Source organism: Gigantopelta aegis, chromosome 6, assembly GCF_016097555.1.
Source record: "Gigantopelta aegis isolate Gae_Host chromosome 6, Gae_host_genome, whole genome shotgun sequence".
NCBI lineage: Eukaryota > Metazoa > Mollusca > Gastropoda > Neomphalida > Peltospiridae > Gigantopelta > Gigantopelta aegis.
The window spans coordinates 54,567,472-54,587,736 of record NC_054704.1 but is presented as its reverse complement, the minus strand read 5'-3'; the positions used below and the strand labels follow the sequence as shown (position 1 = coordinate 54,587,736).

The 20,265-nt window shown below is 33.2% G+C and overlaps 1 protein-coding gene across 1 annotated transcript in view; it reads left to right on the top strand.

The window, feature by feature from the left end:
- LOC121375214 (RING finger protein 150-like) overlaps window positions 1–19,717 on the top strand; it is a 34,405-nt gene extending 14,688 nt beyond the window's left edge. Inside the window, exons 3-6 of the mRNA XM_041502522.1 lie at window positions 4,039–4,110; window positions 7,628–7,710; window positions 8,308–8,404; window positions 10,938–19,717. Coding sequence (XP_041358456.1) covers window positions 4,039–4,110; window positions 7,628–7,710; window positions 8,308–8,404; window positions 10,938–11,618 — 933 coding nt within the window. The 3' untranslated portion in view covers window positions 11,619–19,717. The remainder of the gene's footprint in view (window positions 1–4,038; window positions 4,111–7,627; window positions 7,711–8,307; window positions 8,405–10,937) is intronic.
- The last annotated feature ends 548 nt before the right edge of the window (window positions 19,718–20,265 follow it).

Here is a 20,265-nt window from a genome sequence, read left to right as displayed (position 1 = left end):
AAAACTTTTAAATTGTTTTTGGGAATACAGAGTGTACAGTAAAATAGATTTAAACCATAACCTTTATAGTCGTGGGCTACAAATATTTCTACCACTCAAAATGTGCTAATTTTCCACTTATTTATTCTACAAGCATATCAAAACACATATTTGCAAAAAAATTAAGTGTCACCGAGATAGATTTGTTTTTACACATCTCAGACATCATGTCATTTTCTCCTGTTTTATGGACAAATATCTTAAAATTGAAATTTGACTGAATCTATACCTAATAAAGAGTTTTTCATTTAAATACATGTCAAATTTAAGGTATGTGTGCATTATAGAAATTATTTTGGTACAACGTAATATCCATTAACGTTTATATGTTCTTGACAAAAATGCAGAGTTAATTTCAATATATATTTAAAGTACAACTTTATATTTTATTAGCACGTTTTGGCATATATATATATATATTTTTTTTTTTACCACTCAAAAATTCCCACAAATCTTGTATAAAGACTACTAGCATGTCTACTTACTAAAATTAAATAAAAAAGATAGGTCACCGGTCTATTAAAAAAATATTTCAAAACATATATCCCTGCCTCTTACTATAATGGTGTGTAATGCAAAATGTAATAACATTGTCTTGCCTATCAACATTTCTAACAATAATAAAATGTATATAACTCTACAAATAGACCAGAAAGCATCTTATAAAATACATGTATGTCGGGTGCGGAACCAATGTGGGGGATGTTGCAGGTGCTCACACAAAAACATTCATGTATAGCACATAAATACATTGCATTTATTGGAATTTAGTGGGGGAACATCTAATATCTTGCTCAGCTTGATATACTTTTGAATACTGTAAATGCATTTTTAAATCTTGGACCCGTCCCTAGAAAAATCATGCATCCACCCCTGTATATAATCATGTACAATATTTATTTGATATGGGTCAGTATTACATAATACTCAAGTAGCTATCTGTAATACTTGTAATGAGGACCCATGTCTACGATCCGTTGACCATGTCAGTGTCTCGTGTTAGCAAGTTTAGGATACAAGTCACTTTTCACACCCTTGTTTTGACTTCATAGACAATAAATAATAATTATAATATTAATGTCATCTCATTTCAAATCAATATTTTGTAAATTGTAAAAAAAAAAAAAAAGATTTTCTTCTTATACAATTAAGTGCATTAATAATTTTCAAACAAAACATTTTCAATAGCAATTTTGTATTGGAATTTTCCCAGCATTGTGAAAATGGAAATTATATGCACCCAGTTTATTATTGTTATTGTAAGGAGGTGAAAAGTGACGTCATTCAAATTCATCAAGCTACCTGAGTATTGTCTCAGTTGTGCGCGTAAACAACACTCGAATATGCCTTTAAATCTGACAAACTGCAAAATAGTAATTAATGCAAAACATGTAAGTAGCTGGTAAGGGCATCGTCCTTGTAATACATGTATTGTTACCATTGTCCACTGTTTTGCGTGACCATCATAGGAGATCAATACACATACATACACTTTATATAATGTATAATAATTTAATTTCCATTACATTTCATTACAATATAATGTCATCTCATTGGTCCAGTCATAGCAATGCGAGTTTGTTCATTTCTCAATAAACATAAAAATAACATTGTCAGAGAACATCATACCTAATGACGTCACTTTATATTGGTATTATGGTATACTTATTGAGCATTATTGTTTTGGAACCAGAAAATAATTCAAAATAAAATATGAACTTTTAGCATTATTATTAGTATGTTTTAAATTTAATTATACGGATTATCTGTTATTTCTTTAACGTTTATCTGTGTATGATTATGAACCAAAAAACCACTACATCTGCAAACGTATGTGTGAACGGTTTAAACGATTCACACAATTTGTGGATGTTTTTTTTTCTTCTTCAAATAATCCTTAATAATATACATGTATGTACTTTCAGAATGGTGGGGTGTCGTTAAGCACACATTGCCTTTATTTTCACTCTAATGTACAATGTAAGTAATGTGCACATCGGCATTGCTACTGTCAGCATTATGAATCTACATGTCTGTACATTGGACATTGATTTCTGATTTTCTCTCAGTCTGTTACCATGGTGACCATGCACTGATGTAAATAGTCAGAGAAGGTAGTTAGCGTTACCTGCAGTTTATGAATAATTAGTATCTGTCCATGATGTTGTGGTTAAGCCGTGAGCCTTAAGGCTGGTACATGTAGGTGTGGGGTTCATTTACCATTACAGGCTTCCTTACTAAGAACGAGTTTGTTGCTGCTCAGTAGGACCTATAAGACCACTAAAATAGTGTCGGAAATAGAATAAAAATTATTTTCGTATTATTTTGAATTGCAGCATAAATTATTAATTTTGACCAGCATATTTAATACATATAAATCAATATACATACAGTAGAAATTTACACAACTTTGCAACCACTTAAAGGTGCTATATCAGAAGTTATATGTGAGCATCTGTTTGTGAGAAAGATTCTCCAATAAAAATGTAATTTCTACTAGTAGATAAAATAATTTCCTATAATCATCTATGGGCATATACCGGCAGTTAAAGGTGTAGTTTTTAAATGTTAAAGCAAAATTTTATAAAAACATGATTTGCAATAGCTGCCATTATGCAACTTTGAGATAGCACCTTTAATACCAGAAAATTGATCAGAAACTCAAAATGGTTCATGTCAGTTTTGTTCAAATGTTACTTATAAATGTCTACAAATATTTAGTTTTGGAGAGGAATAGGGGTAAATCATCATCAGAAAAGGTCCCTCGCATATTGTAACAGCAATGAAATTAACATGTTGACCAAAATTTGTTATAGTCTGTTCCAATAAAGTGAACAAATCACCTGTTTACTAACATCTTTCTTTTAATTCAAGAGTAAACACCACCTTGTACATCAATGAGAGCCAAAACAAGTAAATGCTAAATTAGGTAGACTATAATTAAATAGATATTTACAAAGTATTTACTTGTCTGTTTAATATGTAATAAATAATCGACGAAAATCACTTTTATTCTATTTCCTACAGCACTATAGTCTATCATACACTGACTTCTCTCTTGTCAGGTGTCAGGATGTGGTCTAGTGAAAAAGCACTCGCTTAATGCATGACTATTCTAGAATCAATCCCTGTTGGTAGGCCAATTGGAATAGTTATCATTTCAGCCAGTGCTCAACAATTTATGTAACAATGACCAGGGTATATATACTATCCTGTCTTTGATGGTGCATATTATTATAAAAGATCCCTTACTGCTAATTGAAAAGAGTAACTAATTGAGTGGTGGCAGCAGGTTTTCTCTCATCTCTGTGGTCCTTTTAAATGTGTAATGCTATATAACTGTAAATAAAAATGTGATGAGTGCGTCATTAAAGAAATCATTTCTTTCTTTATTAACTCTTACTAACAGTGAACAAGTAACCATTAACCTCTGTCCTAGACAAGTTGCTAGACAGCATTCATGAACCTGGATATATATCAGTCAAATATGGGAAAACTTAATAAACATTACTCTTTAAAAAATTATCAGATTTTATTAGGAATATACATAGTACATATTTTTAAAATATATAAATCAAGAATAGTGATACAGTGAAAATTACCATGGACTTGGCATAATGCCATCATTAAGATATCTAATGTTAGTTTGGTGGATTTGACAGAGATTGCATAATTGTCTACATGCTGCTCTCCTTGGGTGTTGAATATGGTTACCGTAATAATCTGATTGAAGAATATGTTTCTGACTTTAAAAATGATACATCGTTTAACTATCTCTGTACATAATGTAAAGACTAGTAAAGCTGTCTTCGTGATCTCATCACGAAACATGTACTTTGATTTGTTTCAGCTATGACTTATTTTGACATCTGGATTGTTGAAACAGTGAAACAGTGTTTTTGTTCTTTCGTACAATATTATGTTTTAGTAATCTTCATTTCGTGGAACATTCTGATATGTTCACGGACAATAATTCCATGTTTTTAAAATTAATTTCAGCGGCGACTTGCAAGTGCTGCTAAAAAGGCAATTGCAAAGATACCACAGAAAAATATCAAGAGTGGTGATAAGGTGAGAATGACCTTGGAATGAGCAAACAAAACATTCACTGTCAACCAACTCGAGTCTTCTTTATTTTGTTACACTGTAATAATAAACTGGCACATTATCCATTTTTTAAATCAAATATTCTTAATGATAATTTACTATCAAGTTATCCATTTTTAGAAATTAATGATAATTTACTGTTACATTGTTATTTATTACTTCATTCAAATACATGTACAGCCCCTGCAATGGGCGTCTTAGCTCAGAACAGGGGAGATAATAAAACAGGTGGCGCGTCACTCGTCAGGGTCCAACAAAGTCGGACAATAGCTATATTTTTTCATTGCTTTGTCATTCTTTGTTATACCATGATCATAAGGGACCAACACCTTATTGGCTCTGTACAGGACGTTCCTATACAGCACGGTTCTGCACAGGACGGTCTATAGTATACGCTGCAGTGAACGGTTACCAGTCGTTACCAGTTAACATTTGTCTTTACATGTACTGAGATATGGGGTGGGGGTGGGGGGGGGGGGGTGTGAGTAATAATAAAGAAAATATATGTATATTGTGGATAATAGTATTAAAAAATATATATAGTGATGACGGCTCTGTACAGGACGTTCCTACACAGGGCGGTCTAGTATTTTATATACTTAGATATGGTGGAAAACACATAACAGTAAAGGGAATAAATATATATTTTGTATCGTTCCTACACAGGGCGGTCTAGTATTTTATATACTTAGATATGGTGGAAAACACATAACAGTAAAGGGAATAAATATATATTTTGTATCGTTCCTACACAGGGCGGTCTAGTATTTTATATACTTAGATATGGTGGAAAACACATAACAGTAAAGGGAATAAATATATATTTTGTATATAAAGAAAATATATGTATATTTTGGATAATACTCGGGGAAAAAAAGAATATATATTTAAAAATATATATAGTGATGACGGCTCTGTACAGGACGTTCCTACACAGGGCGGTCTAGTATTTTATATACTTAGATATGGTGGAAAACACATAACAGTATCGTTCCTACACAGGGCGGTCTAGTATTTTATATACTTAGATATGGTGGAAAACACATAACAGTAAAGGGAATAAATATATATTTTGTATATAAAGAAAATATATGTATATTTTGGATAATACTCGGGGAAAAAAAGAATATATATTTAACGTGTGCGTGTGCGAGTATTAAAAAATATATATAGTGATGACGGCTCTGTACAGGACGTTCCTACACAGCACGGTTCTGAACATGACGGTCTATAGTATACACTGCAGTGAATGGCTACACGTGTACTGAGATATGAGGGGGAAAGTCAGTAATAATAAAGAAAAAAAATATATATATTGTGTATAATAATCAATAAAATATGTATGAAAAGCCGGGATTGTTTTTATATATCGTCAACGTCCCTAACTGCGTTATGCTTCAAATTCCGTTCACATTGTTTTCTCATGCACGGTTCGCGCAATCAACATTCGATTTGTTGTCATTGGCATGTCGTTCATTTATAAGGTTTTTCTTCACAGTTCAGGAACATTTTTATAAACAATAAAGTTGAGAAAAGTAAGTATCTAAATACAAAACTTTACAAACCCCTAAAACCATTAATTTTACGAAGTCGTTTTTGTTTATGCCTTAAAATTACCGATATGGGGACCACATGACTCGTAGAAATTGACTTAAAATGGAGAAAGATGAATTAACATTCGATGCGTGTCACATGACCTCACACGTGCTAGATCAACAAGGCCAAAGAATTTAATTTTTATGATTTTTAGGACCCCTGTTGTTAGAATTTGTTTTCAATTATTATATTCGATCTGCAAAAGGTATGCTACATTTTTGTGCCTCTATTGTAGTGAATAGTATTCATAATCCATTCATAACAGTTGTAAATAATTTTGAGTATATAAATTTTGTTAATTTAGAATCAATTCATTAAAAAAATTATATTTTACAAACTATGCGCAGGTATGGATGTAATGCCTATCAGTATTGACATCAAGTATGAGCGATGTGTGTTGATAAAACGCTTGACAAATTGAATGTTTCCTTTAAAAAAATTGAATAAATTAAGTGTTCAACAACTGTGCATAATTAAGAAACATGTATTTTTTCATGTAGTTGTCTTAAAAAAGCGAAATAATGAACTGTACATGCGCATTACGATACTTTTTGCAAACGCATGTGCCTGGACGCAGTTAGAAACGTCACACTTTTTCCTGTTTACTGCAGGGTGTTTCACTTTTGTTTACTTGATGTTGATTTTTTTTACGTTAAATGATTAAAATCTATTTTGTTTCACGTATCGTAGCTGAAAAATGTAGAATAATATTTCCGTAAATATCGTATTCGTGTTTTTGTTGTTAGGTGAACGCAGTTTGGACGTCGATGGTATAACATGTGGGTGTGTAGTATTAAAAAAAATATATATATGTATATAGTGATGACGGTTCTATACAGGATGTTCCTACACAGGGCGGTCTAGTATTTTATATACTTCGATATGGTGGAAAAGACATTAACAGTAAAGGTAATAAATATATATTTTGTATATTACTCAATGCGTTCATGTTGACACTATAAAAACGTGTACATGGGTACACTTTGCCGCATAAAAACTCAACTTTGCCACCCCAATTATTTTTTTTATGTCCTTTTCCCAGTTAGATAGACATTAAGAAAAATGCAACAAAACACATTCTGATATTTAAAATATTACTTTACTGTTAAAACAAACTTATACGTAATTTCAAGTCACTCAGTTGGTCGCTTATAACCTGAAGCCAGTCAGAGACAAACCAGGTTTCTGGGACCCTGTCGATCGTCGCACCATCTGGAATAGAGTTATCTCAACCTGTTTCAGCTAAGACGCCCATTGCCCACGGCAACCGACAGTGTCGTAGAGATTGCTGCGGACCCTTTAATTCTCTGCAGCACTTTTATTTCTGTGTACTATAGTCACATTTTCTTAATTGCTGAGGTTGAAATATTATTTTTAATGGTAAAAACAGTTATGTCTTTATTCTTTTCCTTTAATCAAGTATTATACTTGATGATAATTTACTGACACTCTGTAATTTAATGCCTTTAATCAATCAAGTATTAATTTACTGTAACTTTATAATTCATTACCTTTAATCAAGTATTATACCTAATGATAATTTACTGTTACTTTATAATTCATTACCTTTATTCAAGTATTATACCTAATGATAATTTACTGTTACTTTATAATTCATTACCTTTAATCAAGTATTATACTTAATGATAATTTACTGTTACTTTATAATTCATTACCTTTATTCAAGTATTATACATAATGATAATTTACTGTTACTTTATAATTCATTACCTTTAATCAAGTATTATTCTAAGTGATATTTTACTATCACTTTATTATCCATTACCTTTAATCAGGTATTATTCTTAATGTTAAGTTACTGTCACATATTTATCCAGTGCCTTTAATCAAGTCTTATTATTGAAAATAATTTTAATTGTTTCAGGAGCTGGACTCTGACATGGACCAGTGTGCCGTTTGCATTGAGTGTTACAAGGCTCACGATGTCATCAGAACACTGCCATGCAAGTGAGTCATATAGGAATTCATCGCCAGATGACACTTAATGGCAATTTTGTGCAAAACAAACCTTCATTTAAATCAACGTTGATAGTAATAAACACTTTACATGTTGAAAAACAAAACATTGCTTAACATAAAATATTAAACAGAACTTTGTTATTTTAATACAATGTGAGTTTAGTAGAAATTTACATCACCCACCCATTTAAGCATTATATTAAATTGTGATGGTACCGGATAATTGTTTTTTCATGAAGACAATAACTTCTTATAATTGTTACTTACTGTTTCAACAGTTGGCATAATCTGAGTGCATGAATCTATTTAGATTCTTAAGAAGAGTCGAGCTGATTGTATAATCTTGTGATAAACAACTATTGCTAACAAAACTGTAATTAAATGTGACTACTGATATGTTGGGATAAACAATACCTTTCCTGTCTATTCCAAATGTGTTTCAGTATTTCAATGGGATTACTATAACAGATTTGAAACATGAATTCAAAATCCAAAAGCAGACTTTTGTTTTGGTTGTTAAATTAACGACCAAAAACCAACTACATTGTATGTTTTTCTTTTAATGTTTCTCATTTATATTTATAGGCATATATTTCATAAATCTTGTGTTGACCCGTGGCTTCTAGATCAACGAAGTTGCCCAATGTGCAAACTGGATATTCTTCGAGCATATGGCATGCATGTAAGGATCACATTAATATATATATATTGATTGCTGGATTTTGTTTAGTTTTCCATACTACATTGGTCAATATAATTTAAGATGTTTTTGTTATGTCCCCTCCCAAAAACAACATCTTTAGAACATGACAGTGTTTGCACTCAACCCTAGATGGGTGGTCCATCTAGGATCGATCCCAGTCAGTGGGCTGATTGGGCTATTTCTCGTTACAGCCGGTGCACAATGAGTGGCATATCAACGGCTGTGGTATGTGCTTTCCTGTCTGGGATAGAACATATAATTAGATGCCTTGCTACTAATGGAAAAAAGTAGCATGTTTCCTCTCTAAGACTGTGTATCCAAATAGCCAATGATTAATAAATCAATGTGCTCAGGTGATGTCGTACCCTAACTTATCTGATGTGTGTTATTTGTGCAATATTACCAAATTGTGATACAGCCCAGGCTCTCCATTTGGAAATAGCAGGAGAGCAATCCAGAAGGGCAATTCTACACATTTAAAATTATAAGAATCATAACATACTGAAGCAAGATAATTGAAAACAAGTACAGGAAAACTCCTAATTTTCTATCTGTGGGTGAGTGTGAGACAAGTGTGAGCAACTGCACCCCACCTCATACTGATACTGATACACTTGTTAATTTCAAAATGTGTTGTTAAAAGGATACCCCATTCTCTTAGCTTCGACTAGATCTGACTTTACTAAATAACTTTCAGTACAATGAGCTGACCCATATTTCATTATTTACAAAGCAAACAGGAACATTTAATTTACTTATTAACCTAATTAAAAAAAACCTCACCCGATGTTACATTGGAATTGTTACATTGGAATTGTTACGGTACATACTTTAACTCATTTTACTCATTGGAAAAATCCCTGGACACTACATGAAAATGACGTGTTTGTTAGATCACAAATTACAGTGTAGAAACTCAGATTAAGATTGAAAGTTGTTTGTTCCCAGAAAATGTTTATCAGTATCTGAGTATTCCATTCAAGGTAATGATAACTGTTAAAATGAGAAGTGACTATACATTCATTTGCATATATCTAATAGAGATTCAAGCATGCTGTCCTGGGCACACACCTCAGCTTTCTGGGCTGGCTGTCCATGACAGTGGGTTAGTTGTTAGTGAATGTACAAACTGATATGTAGTAAGCAAGATGTAATTTTGGCTTGGTAGACCATTGTGAACAATGATGTCCAAATAGATTTTTTTGTAAATTCTGTTATGAGGCATATGTTTTGTTGGGATCATTTTCTTTCTTCTTTATACCTTTTTGTAACACTGCATGTAGTATATATGCAAATGTTTTAGAAGATTTGCTATAAATATTTTTAGAAACATTGAATATGTATCATAACTTTTTATGTTATTGACTGAAGACAGAAAACGTTTTTACGTAGGGCAGTGACCCCAGTATTCAACCAGTACCCAGTATTCGACCAGTGTATTTAATTAACTACCATACTCGTTTAAACTGAATAGTATATAGATTTTCCCAAAGTACTTAGAACATACGTGACAGGGTGAACATTCTTTCTTCCGGAAACGCAATAGCAGACTATAACCATGTGAATGAACATAAGTATATATTCATCAGCTATAGTGATAATATGAACATCAGCCATTTTTATAGCATGCTATTACACCATCCAACATTCTGTGAACATTTGCAATACTTCTAATCCATTTGAAATGTTTGAAAATATCTTTAATGCTTTTATTTATGGTCGAACAACGCTGGCAATGCAATGTGACCTCAGTCATATTTTTGATCACGTGACCATGTGATCAAATCATGACATACAACAGAGAGGGTTGCCCCAGTATTCGACCAATAGAAAAGCTTGAAGATACATTCCCAAAATAAACTCCCAAGAACCCACAAATGTATTACTTTTATGTCTTTTGGTGCGGTTTGTGAGGACTCACACAATTATATTTTCTTTTATTTTCAGTCTAATATCATTATCTGTAAATTGAGATAAGACCAAAGAGATTGTTTATCAGAAAGTATGTGTGCGTGTGTGAATGTGTATACAAGCATGTGTGTGTGTGTGCGTAAATGCATGAATATGTGTTACAGTTGTTAAAATCAACAGTTTTTGGATTTAGTTGTTTGATATATGTTGCATTTACTGTAAACTAAACTTCAAAGTTTAGTTTTATTAGTTAATTAGAAATTGGTCGAATACTGGGTCATCTGGTCGAATACTGCATACTGTTCCTTGCGGCACTCAAACCTACTCTAGTCGGCATATACCGCATGAACAAAACTTGGGTCTATTTCATGAATAGCATTGCCAGTAAGTATGTATGAAGAAAAACAAATATTAGCAAATTCCAATAAAATGAACATGTTATAATCCTTTCTTTCTTAAGTGGTCAAATACTGGGGGTCGTTGCCCTACATAGTTTTTATTTTCTTAGGTTCTCTGGGGGGTAAATTATTATTTTTATTATTTTTCTCTTTTTGTTTTTGTTTTTAAGGAACATTTAACTTTCTGAACTGCTTTGTTTCAGGTTGGTGGCAGCACAGAAAGTGTTCATCCTGACGGGGAGAGTGGCATGGCCACGGGTCCTGTAGTAGAGGAACTCGAGCCGTCATCTACGGCCGATGAGCACACCGAAGCCGAGGTCAAGGTTCTTCTTCTGCCTCAACACGTGTGTTTCCATCATGGGGAGATGAGCGCAGGGAGACAGTCCAGCATCGACTCGAGCCACGAGACGAACTGCAGCAGTCGGGACGACATGGCTCCTTGCTGCAGCGACTCTGATTCCACCGACATGCAGTCAGTGACGACAGACTTTACAGGAAGCAAGCTGTCCGACCGGTGTTCCAATTCACACAGGAAGGACTCCGGCTCCGAGTATGCCGACATTCAGTCGTTGATAGCTGAGTGTTCAGGTGGGGAGGACTCGAGCAAGTGTGCGAGTCTGCATCGCCGAGATGAGACCGACTCTCAGTCCTTAGTGATGGAGGGCTCGGGGGGTGAAGAGTCCGTCAAGTTCGCGACAGACCAACACCGCAAGGATTCTGCCGACTCTATGAAATTCACTTATGCAGGAAAGAAGTCTCTCCGACGCGACTCGTCGAAGCAGAAGAGGAATTCCAGTGTGGATTGTGATGAACAGCAGTCACTGATGAGCGAGTGTGTGGAGGGCCATTTGAAAACTGAAGAAGACTTTGTTCCTCAAGTGTAGCCATATTGATTGTGTTCCACAGACTGAACCATCAGTGCAGTGCAGTCCCATTGATTCTGTTCGTTAGTAAAGACTGACCGAATTGACAGCACAGTACACACATTGATTCTGTTTGTTAGTAAAGTGACCGAATCAACAGCACAGTACACACATTGATTCTGTTTGTTAGTAAAGTCTGACTGAATCAACAGCACAGTACACACATTGATTCTGTTTGTTAGTAAAGACTGACCGAATCGACATACAGTACACCATTGATTCTGTTTGTTAGTAAAGTCTGACCGAATCAACAGCACAGTACATACATTGATTCTGTTTGTTAGTAAAGTTGTACCGAATCAATAATACAGTGCAGACACATTGATTATGTTTGTTAATAACATCAGACCGAATCAACAGTAGTGAAGTTATACTGATTCTGTTTGTTAGGAAAGTCAGACTGAATTAACAGCATAGTGCTGTCACATTGATTCTGTTTTGTAAGTAAAAGACAGTGAATCAACAGCATAGTACAGTCCAATTGATTCTGATTGTTAATAACATCAGACCGAATCAACAGTAGTTATACCGATTCTGTTTGTTAGTAAAGTCAGACTGAATTAACAGCATAGTGCAGGCACCTTGATTGTGATTGTTAATAAACAGACTGAATCGACAATATAATACAGTTATATTGATTCTGTTTGTTAGTAAACATGGACTGAATCAACATTATTCTGTATTTTTACTGCTTATTTTTAGTTGGCGAACTGAAGTAACAGTATAGTGCAGTTTCCTTGATTCTATTTGTTAGTAAAGAGACTGAATCAACAGTATAGTACAATCACGTTGATTTTTTGGTAAATTTTTGACAGTATAGTACAGTTTTCCTATTTGTTAGTAAAGTTGGGCAAAATCAACAGCATTGATTCAGTTTGTTAATAAACTGGAACTTAACCAATAACATAGTGCAGTCACATTGATTTGTTTAATAAACTTGGACTGAATTAACAGCTTATATTAGTGCAGTCACATTGATTCTGTTAGACTGAATCAGCAGCTTTGTGCAGTTGCATTGATTCTGTTTGTGAGTAAATGTAGACTGAATCAACAGCTTTTTGCAGTTGCATTGATTCTGTTTGTGAGTAAATGTAGACTGAATCAACAGCTTTGCGCAGTTCATTGATTCTGTTTGTGAGTAAACGTAGACTGAATCAACAGCTTTTTGCAGGTGCATTGATTCTGTTTGTAGTAAACGTAGAATGAATCAACAGCTTTGTGCAGTTGCATTGATTCTGTTTGTGAGTAAATGTAGACTGAATCAACAGCTTTGTGCAGTTCATTGATTCTGTTTGTGAGTAAACGTAGACTGAATCAACAGCTTTTTGCAGGTGCATTGATTCTGTTTGTAGTAAACGTAGACTGAATCAACAGCTTTGTGCAGTTGCATTGATTCTGTTTGTGAGTAAATGTAGACTGAATCAACAGCTTTGTGCAGTTCATTGATTCTGTTTGTGAGTAAACGTAGACTGAATCAACAGCTTTTTGCAGGTGCATTGATTCTGTTTGTAGTAAACGTAGACTGAATTAACAGCTTTGTGCAGTTGCATTGATTCTGTTTGTGAGTAAATGTAGACTGAATCAACAGCTTTTTGCAGGTGCATTGATTCTGTTTGTAGTAAACGTAGACTAAATCAACAGCTTTGTGCAGTTCATTGATTCTGTTTGTGAGTAAACGTAGACTGAATCAACAGCTTTTTGCAGGTGCATTGATTCTGTTTGTAGTAAACGTAGACTGAATCAGCAGCTTTTTGCAGGTGCATTGATTCTGTTTGTAGTAAACTTAGACTGAATCAACAGCTTTGTGCAGTTCCATTGGTTCTGTTTGTGAGTAAATGTAGACTGAATCAACAGCTTTTTGCAGTTCCATTGATTCTGTTTGTGAGTAAACGTAGACTGAATCAACAGATTTGTGCAGGTGCATTGATTCTATTTGTAGTAAACTTAGACTGAATGAACAGCTTTGTGCAGTTCATTGATTCTGTTCGTGAGTAAACTTGACCCAAATGAACAACAGTGCAGCTGAACTGATTCTGTGTCAGTGAAGTCAGACTGGATCACCAGCCCAGAGCATTTACGTTGATTCTAAATCTATTATGTAGCTAGGTTTATTCTGTTTGTAAGACAAATTAACAGTAGATTATTCATAGTGTTTCCACTTGTTAATATTATCAAACTGAATCAGTGGTATAGTCATGTTGATTCAGTTTCTCAGTACTGTAAACCGGATTAATAATAATATTGCAACGTGTTTTTTCCTGCGAATACGCATATTAGCACATGTTCGTGATGTTTAAATTTCGCGAATAATTGTTGGCATCTGTAAAAAAAAAAAAAAAAGCCAATATTGCCTATATCTGTGTGGAAAAAACACATCATTGTCGGAAAATCAATGTTTCCTGTTACTCGACATCGAACAATTGCCTCTGGTAAAGAGGGTTACCCACCTTGCATGTAACAGGAACACAGCTCACGACTTTAGTTGTTAACAATTAATATATCGGTACCTTTGGTGATCTGAGTTAAATAAAGTTGTGTTATTGTTGTTGGTAGCCGAAACAATTAAATTAAGTAAGCTTGTTAGTAACCTGTTATTTTTTCATTATTTTGAGTTACATTTCCTGAATGAGAGTACTGAAGCGCAAATGTGAAGTTTTTGTCACTGGGTGGAAAAAGGCTGGAATAATTTAATTACATGTAGTGTCTAGCAATTCATGACAAACGTGAGTAAACGGACATTAATGGTCATGATTTATAATAATTATTGTGAATTGGTGAAATGGAACAATACTTACTAGTATGTAGTATTTCTGAACATGTCTGTTACATCAGTAAGTTGAATGATAATTATCATAACTGTATTTTGTTTGTTTTCCTTCATGGTTTATTAGTTTATAGAAAATCAGACACCACCTAAGCACACTCTTAAGCTGGAAAATAATGCATGCGTATATATTTCGCGATGAGGTTGGGCGTGAGTGATGCCAAATGAATACGCACACAATTTTTTCCCGGTTTACAGTATTCTCAGTGTGAATCAATAATATGGTTTAGCATTGTTGATTCTGACGTTAATATTCACAAATAGAATCGGTAATATTATGGTGCAGCAGTGTTGATTCAGTTGTTATTCTCTATCAGAATCATTAATATGGTATAGCAATGTTGATTCTTTTTTGTCAATATTCTTCAATGGGATTGATAATAGAATATATTATGGTATAGCAGTGTTGATTCAGTTTGTTGTTATTCTCAATCGGAATCATTAATACGGTATAGCAATGTTGATTCTTTTTGTCAAAGATTCTTCAATGGGATTGACAATGGACTGTAGTCATATTGGTTCTGTTGTTAGCATTAGCACTCTGAAACTGGATCAAGAATATAGTATGGCTATATTGATCATGTTAATATTCTCCAACTGAATCGACATGTTGGACATTTCATTTTGTGGCCATCTTGTATTGACAGGACACACTAGAGATGAGATATGTTGTGCTTGTTCATTGCTTCATTTATGTTGTCTGCAGTTAATGTGTCATATGATATTCACTATTTGTCTCAAATTGATCAATTGTCACTTGTTTTTCTTTCAGTAAATATTCCAATCATGTGAATAAGATAATGCCAAAAAGAAGTCTACATGTATAGTTACATTATTTACTTCCCTTTTTTCCCTCTCCTTTTTTTATTTCACATTTAAATATTAGTTATGCATGTGACATTTAGTAATATTTTGTTCTTATTTTGTAACAGTCTTTCCTTTTAATTAAAAAAATTACTGGGCTCAAACGTTCTCCCCTATGATCTAGATAATAAGATTATTGCTCATATATTTATTTAATATGCATCAGTATTTTAATTTCATTTATATTTATTGACTGTTTTCAGTTTTTGATCATTCATTTACCTATACCAAGATGCAATATTTGGCTGGCTTTTTTAAAAAATCCATTTATAATGTCAGTTGGTTCTGGTTGTCTTGATCAAAGTTGTGTGGTTTTGAAAAGCTAGATGGGTTTTTTTTCTCTTTGACAGAAAGCTTTTTTAAAAATTACATGTAATGTTAAATTTAATATTAAATTTGAGGTATTTTTGCTGCATTTTCTCACAATCATAGGATCCATACTGTATTAATTTTTATCTCCTCAACAAAAGTAAACGGTGGAATGAAGGTGTTAATTTCTAGCCTTCGTGTCAACTTGTGTATTTTCACAAAATGTACCTCTACTAGTACTAATTAAAAAGTTTATTGTCCTTTCCACACTATGAAATTTACTACAAGTTATTTATTTCTGAGCCGATTGTTTTCTAAATTTCAAACAAAAATAGTAATGTTTTGTTATTTCCAAAAGACTTTTAGTTTTTATTTTATGTCAAACCAAACTGAAATAATTTTTAAAAAACCCACTTTTTGGTAGGATGATGAGACAGACTATAGTACGGTATGTGATTCCACCTAACAGTCAGTAATTAAAACATTCCGTTATATTTCTTTCTGCTCATTTGCACTGTCACCACTCCCTGTACCACTTGCAATACACAGTTAGGTGTAATAATACGTAGACAAAATCACTAAAACTTATAACTTCCAAATATCAGGAGACCTTTACACTTTGACGTGATAAAGAAAATTAATCCACAGGCCAAAATTTCAAAGATGGCAGGTTGGAATAAAACCCTGAGTTATATTAAAGATAACTAACATACTGCCATCCATTAAGTATTCATGTACATGTTTGTGTTAACCTTAGTTTCTATTTGGTCATGTTATCAAAAATTTGTAATGTATGATGCGTATACATGTTTGATATTTAAAAAAAAAAAAGTGTTATTTATTCTAAGCTTGTGACTCATGACAATACATATTCATTTATATCCATGTACTCGGATATTTGTTAGTGAAATTTCATGCATTGTTATATTCTCATTATTCATATTTGTCTTGAAACATGAGTTGACATAATATATATATTGTACAGTAGTTTTTGTCTGGGCATATGTCCCTCACTCCACCTTCCTTTGTTGGGAAAATTTCCTTTTATTAATACTTAAGAACTTGTTAGTTTACTTACAGCAAAACAGGAGTGTTGGTAAAACCCATAGCAGAATGGGCTGGACTGAACTGAGAACAACAGAAATGTAGGGTAAAAAACCCACTTTTCATGATGGTTGTCATTTTTTGTGGGCCACAGAAATAATAATTTCTCACATATTAACACTGTTTGCAAGATTTTTAGCTCTCAGTTTAAAGCTAAAAGGCTTGTCATCATTGAGAAGGAAAACAATTATAATAAAAGTGTATGTCAAACAGGTAAATTGAGATATAACAGATTAATGTTCATTAACCCCAATGTTCTGTTTCTAACAAAAGCCATGAGTTAAAAAAACTAAAAATGCGATCAACATTGAATCCAACCCATCTGTTTTTTAATACAGCAAATGTCAGGATCTGACTGCCTTGAAAAAAATGTTAAAGGCTGAATTTGGCACTTAGTTTCTATGGACAACAAAATTGGTATAATGTTGACATCTTTTTTTCTCAACTAACTGTGTGGCATTGGCTTAGCTGTATATAAACCCTTATAATGTATATGTTTGAAATTATTATGTTACAATACATTGACTGGTTGAATAGGTTAACAATACATTGACTTTGGTTGAATGTGTTAAACCTGTTATACTTTGTTAATGATGTCATTTCAATTTGTTTCCAAAATATTATGTTTATTGTAGGAAATCTATGGGAAAAAAATCTATTTGTATCTTTCTGTATTGTTCATCTACATTATTGCTATAAAAAATAATTTTTAAAAATGTATGTAAAACATAAGAATGAAAATTCAAAAGTACTGATTAACATTTCAATTTGTTAGCGTGTCCTTAATCCGTTATAGTTCCAGTTCCATGTGGGACACAAAAACATGACTCTATACTTTTGTTACAAGTATTTGCAGGTTACCTAATTTTGGAACACCTACAAATTCACCATAACCTTTAATTTTGTTAATGAATTTATGTAAATGAAGGAAGGACTACAACTCCAGGTTAGTACAGCTTTCCTTGTAATTTGTGTCAGGGTGAGTAGTATCAATCACTTTGTTAACATGATACATATCTCATTCTGTTCCGGTTCGGTTCGTTCCATTCTGTGTTTTACCAACACCCAGCCAAATATCACTATTCCCATTTGTCAGATCCGAGAACTGATTCAGACGTTTACCTTTGTTTGACACTTGACAGCCGATGTGTTTTTTATGCTGGGGTGTCATTGAACATCCTTTCATTCATTGTTCCAGATGCCTGTCTATTCCTTTATGCAAGCGAGGAATGATTCATTTACCGAGTACCTATTTCATCAGCTATGTGTTAAACTTGTTTTGTTCCAGTATACTTACTTTTTCAGCATTGAATATATTTCTTACATTTAATGGTTTCATCTAAACATGTCTCATTTTCTTTTCCTTTTGCTTTTTCAGATGTTTTTTTTCAATGAAATTTATGGCATTAATACAACATACATGTGTACTTCACTTCTTTTTTTAAAGCTATTCTTATTTTACTAAAAAAATAGTTTTGCTGCATTAAATATATGTTGTTTCTTGTTAGTGAATTTTAGATTTCCATGAAAATTAATTATCCAAATACAGGTAGTACTGTATAAAAGCAATGGCAATATGACAAAAATAAGACCCATCTTGTGTAAAACTTAAACCTTTTATTTGTTCTAGTTATTAGTCCCCTACTGGTTCAACTGGAGGGGACTGTAGGTTTCATCTCTGTCCGTCTCTCTGTCTGTCCCACATACAGTTTTCTGGACTTTTTCTATATAGCCTTATCATGTACTGTTACACATCAAGTTTAACTGTCATGGCAGTTTACCCATATTTGACAGAGTTATGGCCCTAGAACATAGAAGATTAAAAAAAATCTGTTTCCAGACCTCTTTTTCTCAATGCCTTAAGATATTGAGGTGAAATTTTGTGTATAGCTTTATCATGTACTATTGTAGATCAAGTTTGTCAATTTACTCATTTTTCTCAGCGTTATGGGCCTTGAATTTATTGGGCCCAGTAGGAGACATGTATTGCTTTAGCAGTACTCTCAGAATGCTTTGTTTTCATAGTTGCTATGATGGGGTTTACAGAAGAACCTCGGAAATTGAATGAAAGGGGTCATAGATATGATAGTCATTCTTGCCAATATCCAACAATGTTGTTATTTCATTTACATTTTTACGAGGGACATAGTTTTAGCTAATTGATGTCATTCTGTGCCTGTCTGACTTATCTATCACGTCAGAAATGGGTGGATGTATCTGGTATGCAAGAAAAACACAAGTACTTCTATTTGTGAATCATTTTTGTTGGACCTATTAAGTTTGATACCACAGCAACACTCCTCCACCCCACCAATAACTCAATAATATTTCACTGTTTTATTTTTGCTTCTTAAAATTAAAAAACAAACATTACTCAACACTAGCAGATCATTAAAATTTTGTACATAATGAATGCAACTAATTTTATCTGCTTATATAGTTTTGCATTTATCATACCAGTTTAAGCTTTATTGCAAAACCCCATTTTAATTTTTTTTAACATAACTACATTTTGATACCAAATATAATATACTTAATTTATTTTGTTATAAAGAAGAGTATAAACTTGACACCTATAAATAAATGCTTTGAAACGTTTGAGTAATGTGTTATAATGTTTCATTTAGTTTTGGTGTTAGCCTCTGCTATACTCTCCTCCACCAAAACATTTGTACATTATCTGTCTGCTCCTGCAGATTGGACTTTCATGAAAATGTTGTATTAAATATTTTCATAATATACATGGTGTAAAAGCTTGTTCCTCCATTGATATTGTTATTAAAAACAGTGTGCCCCCCCCCCCCCACCCCCCACCCCACCCCCAATGCATAGCAATATTAGAAGATAGTGTCAGATATACAGATACATGTAGTTGATATGGATAATTAGGAACACATACAGACAGAGAGGGAGAGACATACATACATATATACATACATACATACATACATACATACATACATACATTAGTCTTGCAATTTGCGGGCGAATCGGTGCCACAGGTTCGAGTCCCAGCAACGGCATGGGACAATTTGTGAGGCCAGAAAGGATTTAATTATCCCCTGCGCCGGTGCGTTAATATCTATGTATGTAATAGTCAACCTCGACATACATACAATATATAGATATTCATACATCAGTACATACATACATACATACATACATATACATACATGTACATACATACATACATACATACATAGAGACAGTGATATAGAGACAGAGAGAGAATGAACCTTGAGTTAATGAGAGAATTTAGTTCCTTGCATATTGAATTATGCAAGAATCACTTCACTTCCATTCTTAGAAAAGCAGCAAATCAAAGTTTATATATCACATAGCTTACCTGACTATAATTAGTTGTGTCTACATTTCATTATATTTTACAGTAGCTTTAAACGGTAATATGTTAGAAAATGCTTATTACTAGTTGCAGTGAAAACTTTAGGGGATTCATACATTGTACGGTAATACACACATGTAGTTGAGTTTGTAGCTTATACTTAG